General features: G+C 43.9%; 1 protein-coding gene across 1 annotated transcript in view; it reads left to right on the plus strand.

Moving 5' to 3' along the window:
• The window catches only part of LOC308316764 (regulator of G-protein signaling 3-like), a 26038-nt gene extending 18418 nt beyond the window's left edge, over window positions 1–7620 (plus strand). Inside the window, exons 13-18 of the mRNA XM_080765532.1 lie at window positions 1260–1492; window positions 2169–2212; window positions 2718–2819; window positions 3557–3618; window positions 4468–4634; window positions 5348–7620. Of these exons, the coding sequence (XP_080621658.1) occupies window positions 1260–1492; window positions 2169–2212; window positions 2718–2819; window positions 3557–3618; window positions 4468–4634; window positions 5348–5611 (872 nt within the window). The 3' untranslated portion in view covers window positions 5612–7620. The remainder of the gene's footprint in view (window positions 1–1259; window positions 1493–2168; window positions 2213–2717; window positions 2820–3556; window positions 3619–4467; window positions 4635–5347) is intronic.
• Window positions 7621–8509: the final 889 nt, after the last annotated feature.

The raw sequence follows: 8509 nt of genomic DNA on the forward strand, positions 1-8509 counted from the left end.
ATATAACAGCATGCGAGCCAGCTATAGGTGCACTTCACTCAAGTACAATTCAGAGTTACTGTACTGGAGTTCTTCCAATGTTCTATATTTTTACTTCAACTCCACTATACATCTCAGAGGCAGATAATGTACTTTTAACTCCACTGCGATTATTTGACAACTTTCGTTACTCGTTACCTTGTCGATTTTGATTATGAAACATATACATTAACCACTTCAGCCCTCTTTAAACTTTGGCTATTTGAACATAGCTGAGCTACAACCTCACAAGCTTGTAATTCTGTGCCACATTTTTTTGTATTTTTCCAGTTTTCCATGTGTCTATGAGGTGACAGTACTTCATTAGACACCCTGGAGTTTTTATGTGCAATGGTGTATTAACTTTGTATTTAGGGGTTTCTTCCTGGAGGCTGAACCCTTGACAGTCAAACGGACCAATGAAATAAACAGTAATATAGGGTGCGTTCGGAAATGCGCCCTGAACGCACTGGTGTGCTCTCTTGTCGTGCGTTGTCGTTCGAAAACCCAGTGCGCTGCGCACCGGGTGTGCCGAGTGCCCGCACTGAGCGACCCTATATACCCTGAAGCTGGGGTTGTCCGGTGTGATTCATGTGAATGAGTGACAGTTGTGGTCGTTCGTAAATAAGGCACACTGAACGCACTCTGTGACGTCACCGCCCACCACACTCAACAAACTGACCACATTCCCGGAGGCGCATTTCCGAACGCACCCATGGTGACATCACACTATCAGCCCCTCCCCTAACCCCTCCCCCTTTATCATACAACTACAGCTGTGGGTGCGGCTTCAGTTCAGGTGGATCACCACCCATCACCACCCATCACCAGGCAAACCAGGCATACTTAATGAACTGGTGTGCGTGTCCACATAAAAACAAATACTGTACACTTTTTTGAAAAAAATATACCTCCTTATATAACAATGAGACCTGATGATCATGTTTTAGGGTGGATTAGGGTTAGGGATTTAGGGTTATTAACATAATAACTTGTGAAATGGAACATTCTGCATGCAATAATGAGTACTTTGATGCCAACACTTGTTTTTTAAATTCTTTAAGTGCATTTTGATGCAAACACTTCAATTTCGTCAGTCAATTTCATCAATTCAAGTCAATTTCGATTACGGGACTTTAACGTAATGTTAAACAGAGTCTTTCTACATTAGCATTGATGATACTTTTAAAACACGCGTCGTGAGTAAACCTCTCCCACCATGCACTGCTCATGTCCCGCAGGTCCCGCCTGCCTGCGTCGCTCCTTCTCCGAGGGCTCCCTGGTTCGCGAACCTCGCTCGCCCCGCTTCCTCTCCGACAGCACCATCCACCGCCTCATGCGACCCCTGACCTATGACCCTGCCGGTGACCTCAGTGACCCCGGCCGGCCCCCCTCCCCCCACACCCTGCGCAGGGAGCTGACCAGAGAGGGCGGCTCGCTGCACAGGATGACCATTCTGCTCTACGGGAAAAAGGTATGCAATGAAAAAATCACACCTGTGTGAAGTGAGGGGCGTCAAAGTCTAACTCATGTTAGATTATAGGTGATGTAACGGTGATGTAAAACAAACGGTGCCAACGCAAACATTAAATTATCTCTATTGTTAATGGCATTTAATGTTTGTGTTTAGGGGACAAGATGACATAAAATGTCCCTTTATTGCGTTTTTAAAAGAAACCTGTATATAGGTGAGGCGCTAGCGGCGCTCAAAAACAAAATGTAGGAATTAAATTTAAAACAGACCCACCCGTGTGAATTGAGGGGCGCTCTCATCATACAGTACACATCATCATGACATTCCGTGCTCAGCCAATCAAATCATCACAAATGTCATTCCCGGCCGATCACAAACGCGGAAGGCTGACCTTGGAGAGAGGCTATAGCGGCCTATTATAGCGCCCCTCGAAAAGAAAGGGACCCATAATGGAAAATGTGTCCGCGACCCAAATGTGGGAGGAACTCTCTAGATCAGGGGGGTCTTCAACGTTTTTCAAGATCACGGGCAAGGTCGGACCACCCTATAGCTGAGAGAGAAATGCATTCACACGGTTTATGGACTAGTTGTTTTAACTGTCTGTCTGTCTGTCTGTCTGTCTGTCTGTCTGTCTGTCTGTCTGTCTGTCTGTCTGTCTGTCTGTCTGTCTGTCTAGGACGGCGGAGGCTTCCTTCAGAAGAGGAAGAAGACCAAAAGTCTGTAAGTCTTCAAATAGACTCTATTAACCCATTCTGACCTGAGATCAGATTCGTACGAGGTTTCCACTGGACACACACTGGGTCTGATGAACCCATTCTGACCTGAGATCAGATTCTAAAAAATGTCAGTCGTTCTTCGATTTTTCAAAAATAGCAGACCTACAAGCTCGTAGCGCGCCACTCGGTGGAGCGCTACGAGCTTGTAGATCTGCTATTTTTCAATAGCTAAAGCATAACATGATGCCAACACCAAAACGGGTTCCCGGTCAGAATGAGTTAATATTTTTTTTAAATATATTTAATAGAGCAACGTGTTACTATTCACCCCGCCTTTGATATGCCACAGAAGTATATACCTGGGGGGAAATTAAAGCCTGCACGTTGAGCTGAACGTATAAACGGCTTGAATGTTTATTGATTGTCATAAACATCCAGTCAGGACAGGACAAAGTGTGTACAGATCAAGACAATAAATAATGATGATAATAATCCCTTGTCGTCGTCAGAGCTAAAGATGTCCGGAGCCGCCTGCCGTTCCTCTGTCGACGGAGCAATCTCAGCCACGGCAACAATGTCAGCAGTCTGGAGAAAGCTCTGAAGAACCACAGGTAGTGTGTGTGTGTGTGTGTGTGTGTGCGTGTGTGTGCGTGTGTGTGTGTGTGTGTGTGTGTGTGCGTGTGTGTGCGCGTGTGCGTGCGTGCGTGCAGTGTTGTTGATTTCCGGAAATCTAAATTTCTCCAAATTCATGATGAGGATGTAAGATGGGAACGCTGATGACGTCAATAAATAAAGCAATAAGCCACGAGATGTCTCAGGTTATACCGGGTATTTTACAATGGCTGGGAGGCGTAGTAGGCCTATAGGCAGTCTTCTACTTTCCCAGCCATTGTAAAATACCCGGTAAGCTGGGGCCTCGAGTGGCTTATTGCTTTTCTAAAACGGTTACAAACATATAGCAATATTAACCTAATAAAACTATTACATTCACAAAAGTATAGCTATACGCTTTGCGCCACCAGAGCGAGCCACATTACTACTTCCTTGCTTTGCTCGGCAAGTAGCCTATGTGACGGGAGAATAGCGCTTGATGTCTTTACGGGGCTGCCTGGAGCCACACATTCACAGTCATATGAGCCGGGCGGTGCTTATAGACGCCCCCAACGGCATGGGTTTGTAAGGCAATCAAGCGCTCCCCTTCCCCAGTACAGCTACAGAGCTGCGGCATCAGCTGGGAATGATAAAAAAGTGACTGAAGGCGTGGGCAAGTATTGGGACTAACCGCTTTTAGAACAATCGATAAACAACGAGAACGATGTTTTACTTCTCCTGTTGGTTTCTTCTCCAGGCCGTCTCCGGGGGAGGTGCAGAGGTGGGCGTGGAGCTTTGACGCTTTGCTGGCCAACAAATGTGAGTATACTACTGAATTATTTACGTCTGTGGCCTTGACTGTTGGAAGACATTCAGGGTGTTTTGGAGGGCAGCGGTGGCCCAAAAGCCAAGCAGTGCTTCTCAGAGTGTGTGTGCCGCGGAATACCTTAATAGTATTTGGAATGTATTAACCCATTCTGGCCGGGAACCCATTTTGGTGTTAGCACTATATGCTTTAGCTATTGAAAAATAGCAGATCTACAAGCTCGCTTGTAGGTCTGCTATTTTTGAAAAATCGAAGAACGACTGACATTTTTAGAATCTGATCTCAGGTCAGAACGGGCTCATCAGACCAGTGTGTGTCCAGTGGAAACCTCGTATGAATCTGATCTCAGGTCAGAATGTATTAATATCACTTCAGTCATACTTTGAAAGACGTACGGTACCACCACACCTACTTGCCAAAACTAGCCGATCTACAAGCTCTTGTTGAACTTGGTATCGTATATGATCAGCTATTTTTGGTATGTTCCCCTCAGAATATAGGGATGCTATGGGGTTCACGTTGTCAAGTTAAGTATGAAGTTATTTTCAATCTGTCGTAATGGAAACTCACGTTTTCCCCCGTGATTCGGGTTCCCGGTTTGATGGAGCAGCAATCTCCCAGTCTGGAACCCATTGGCAAAAACAAAAGGGAAAAGAAAAGAAAATAATATTTTTATTTCATTTGCTGAAGTTGTTGGCTGAACACACACACACACACACACACACACACACACACACACACACACACACACACACACACACACACACACACACACATTGGTCTCCTCTCACAATATTTATTATACATTTTTCCTATACCATTATTTGCTCCTCATTGGCCAGACGGGCTGGCGGTGTTCCACCACTTCCTGAAGTCAGAGTTCAGCGAGGAGAACCTCGCGTTCTGGTTGGCCGTGGAGAAGTACAGGAACACACGGCCACTCAGCAAGATGGCTGCCAAGGCGGAGAAGATCTACAACGACTTCATCTCAACACAGGCCGCTAGACAGGTGCCTGCCTGCCTGCCTGCCTGCCTGCCTGCCTGCCTGCCTGCCTGCCTGCCTGCCTGCCTGCCTGCCTGCCTGTCTGTCTGTCTGTCTGTCTGTCTGTCTATTTCATTAATGATTTGTTGCTGTTAAGTTTTTAACTTCTCATGTGCTTAGTGTTTGTATGCATATCTTTTTTTTTTTGAGTGGTGCAACCACTCCAAGGAACAGCAATGTCGTGTTCAACTATGTGTGTGCCTATGTATGTGTTGGTTCATGAGCACCAGTGTGACTATGACTACCATACCAGTAGGGGCGCTGTTGTGCCAGAAACACAGAGAGAGATAGTATTAGTGCTGCACTGTTGCCTGCTAATGTGACGTTAATGAGCACCAGTATGTACCAGTAAGGGCCAGTAGGGGTGCTGTAGTACTGCACTGTTGCCTGCTAATGAGAGAGAGAGAGAGAGAGAGAGAGAGAGGGGGGGAGGGGGATGGGGTTGCACCACTCGGTTCACACAGGTGTGATTTTTATTATTTAAACACAAATCCAAGTTTTTTTTTTTTTTCATTTGTTTGCTTATTAGGCTATGTTAATGTTTTCAAATGGACTTTGCTGCACTCTTTTACATAATATTGTTCAAAACGTATCAGACCCATAGACATCGGTCTCGGACACAGTCGCGAGTTCTAGTGTTTTGACCACTTTGTTCATATTTGCCCCCCCCCCCCCCTCAGGTCAACATCGACTCGTCAGTCAGGGATCTGACCAATCAGGCGCTGTGCAGAGGTGCAGGCCCCGCCTCCTTCCAGCTGGCCCAGGATCAGATCTACAGCCTGATGGAGACAGACAGCTACCAGAGGTTCCTCAAGTCCCGCCTCTATGCGCAGCTGACTGGTCGCAACCACCCGGGATCTACGGCCACAGCCAATCAGGATGGAGCGCAGTCTACTCACGTTGCCATCCAGAGAAGGCCTGTGTCTGTCATTGACCAATGCTGATAGAGGAACTGAGTGACCGATGGACACAGGAACCAATCAGAATGACATAACGTAGCATAATATAATAATACAATAAAGTATATAATTAGTTCATTATAAGTTTACCTGTTATTATGAAAGCTAACATAATAATGTGTATCATTAGTTTCTTATACCGTATTCAGGTTGAAATAATAATGTAAATAGATCAAACCCTGTACACTCAAGACACTGCCCCCTTAGATCTCCATATATGGAGCTGAGCTGTTCTGACATTCCATTATGTTGATCTGACCTCATCAAACCCTGTACACTCGAGACACGCTCCATATAGGGCCAGACCTCATCAAACCCTATATACACTCAAGACACGCTCCATATATGGCCAGTACAGAATTCATTCCATGTGTTGATCTGACGCCCCCCCCCCCATGCCAAAGCGCCAGCGCTCGCCCAGCAGTCTGCCGTCACACAGGCGGATTTGTGCACGCCGCGGATTTGCGACCTCGCCCCTTTTTGGAAGAGGTCGCTTCTCGCCCTCAGGGCGTCTTACTGGCGTTGGCCACTGGGAGCTGACCAGTGCAGTCTTCTACTGTGGGGGATACATGTTGGAGATACATCCCTTTATGGTTTCATAATTGAATAGAATCATTCTCTGGATAGTATAGTGTTATAGTAGCCTATTCTATGAGTTGGGAGATGGATCATTATCTGTCGTTATTATAATGTTTTAGATACGAGACAGGACTCATTAGTATGATGTTATAGAATGGATTGATATAATTATATGACTCTGGACGTTCACTTTAAGTGCCTTGTTCACGGGTTCCCTGGGGTGGCAGTGAGTGCTACACACAGGGATTTGAACCATGTATTTTAACCCATTCTGACCTGAGATCAGATTCATACGAGGTTTCCACTGGACACACACTGGTCTGATTAACCCATTCTGACCTGAGATCAGATTCTAAAAATGTCAGTCGTTCTTCGATTTTTCAAAAATAGCTAAAGCATAACATGATGCTGACACCAAAATGGGTTCCCGTTCAGAATGGGTTAAAGACATGCATATTAGTGTTACAAAGACAACATCACTATGGTAACAACAACGCAGACGACAGAATGACTGATTTTTTTAATATATATTTTTCCTTCTTAGAGATTTGAGTCCAATATGATCTCCTGGTGGTTTATTTATACATTGGGTGTGTTTGTAAATTAATAATAATAATGATAATTATAATGATAATGATAAAGATAATGATAATTATAATAACAATAATAATAATAATAATCTAATGAGATCTACTGTACAGATCTAATCATATCTACTGTACAGATCTAATCAAACCTAAAGACTTAAAGGGGGTGTCAGTGATTTCAGTCAAAAACCCTTAGGTTTCGTTTTTGCCTTGGGACACAAGCTTTCATCCAATCAGGATAGAGAACAAAAACGAAACCTAAGGTTTTTTGACCCCCAGGGGTTAACTGGGGACAGGGAGGAACTCCTTATATGGTCAGCACACTCTATAGTAGAGAGGATTATCACAACAAAACAAAAAAATAAGTGATATTTGAATTAAGTGAAATCACTGACTCTACCTTTAACCACTTGAACCCGAGTTGCATTACAACTGTGCTCTCTGTATGCGCCCCCAAAAAAGTTCACACCGCGTTGCGAGCGACGCGTCTTTTCTTTTGTCCGACGTTCCCTATAGCTCAGAATGTGAATGCTGGGGTTCAAGTGGTCAAATTGGGACGTTGCCCTACAGTATGGTGGTGGATTGGTGCAGCGACATACTTCAGGTTTAGTCTCTCCTTTGAAAGGTTTTAATGCATTGCCTTTCATATAATACTTTAATTGATTTATTTAACAAGAAAGTAGATACACACTTTATTAGTGATTGCTACTTAGTACCTTAGTTACTTGTATTACAACTTTTATTACTTTACTTGTATTATACCTTGTTTTTTTTTATTCTCTATACGTTGGACGTTGTCTGACTGCACGTTACATGTGTGAACTTGTATAAAATCAATAAAATCTTTCGAAACGTGAGTCTCTTGAGTCGTGACAAACTTCCCACGCATTAGGCCATGGATTGAATCAAAGGATAGTGTATGATTGCCATTGTTATACACTGCTTTATTGCTTGGCAAATTGCTCATTTGGTGGGGTTCGATCTGGGGGCCACGCAAAAAACAAACTAAAAAAACATCCACAAAACTATAGTGTCATTTGTATTGTTGATCTATTTCTACCAACTTTCGTTCGAGTGACACTGGACACAAACAAATAGTCCCATGTGACAGAGGGGTCGGGAGGTTGCCCTATTATCGTAGGAATCGTTACGAACAATACAAAAAACGCTAGTTTTTGTGGATTTATTTTGAATGCGTGCATTGGCCCCCACCCGGACCACCACCAAATGACCGGATCTACTTAATATTCACCACCAAAACCAGAGCAGAACTCCCGCCACGGGACTCAATGAATACCTTTCCAACCACTACATTAATGGCAAGTATCTACAGCTTTAAGTTAAAAAAGGATCTGTACTATACCCTTTAACCCATTCTGACCTGAGATCAGATTCATATAGAGTTTCCACTGGACACACACACACACTGGTCTGATTAACCCATTCTGACCTGAGATCAGATTCTAAAAATGTCAGTCATTCTTCGATTTTTCAAAAATAGCAGACCTATACAAGCTTGTAGATCTGCTATTTTCCAATAGCTAAAGCATAACATGATGCCAAGACCAAAATGGGTTCCTGTTCAGAATGGGTTAATACCACTAATCAATAATACAATAAATAACATACTATGATCACTGTGATCAAAACACACCATGTATTAAATAATTGTATAGCCTGCCCTACATCTTTCAAAAATAGTGCAACTCAGTTGTTT

This window comes from Protomyctophum bolini (genome assembly GCF_963924005.1).
Source record: "Protomyctophum bolini genome assembly, chromosome: 6".
NCBI classification, from domain to species: domain Eukaryota; kingdom Metazoa; phylum Chordata; class Actinopteri; order Myctophiformes; family Myctophidae; genus Protomyctophum; species Protomyctophum bolini.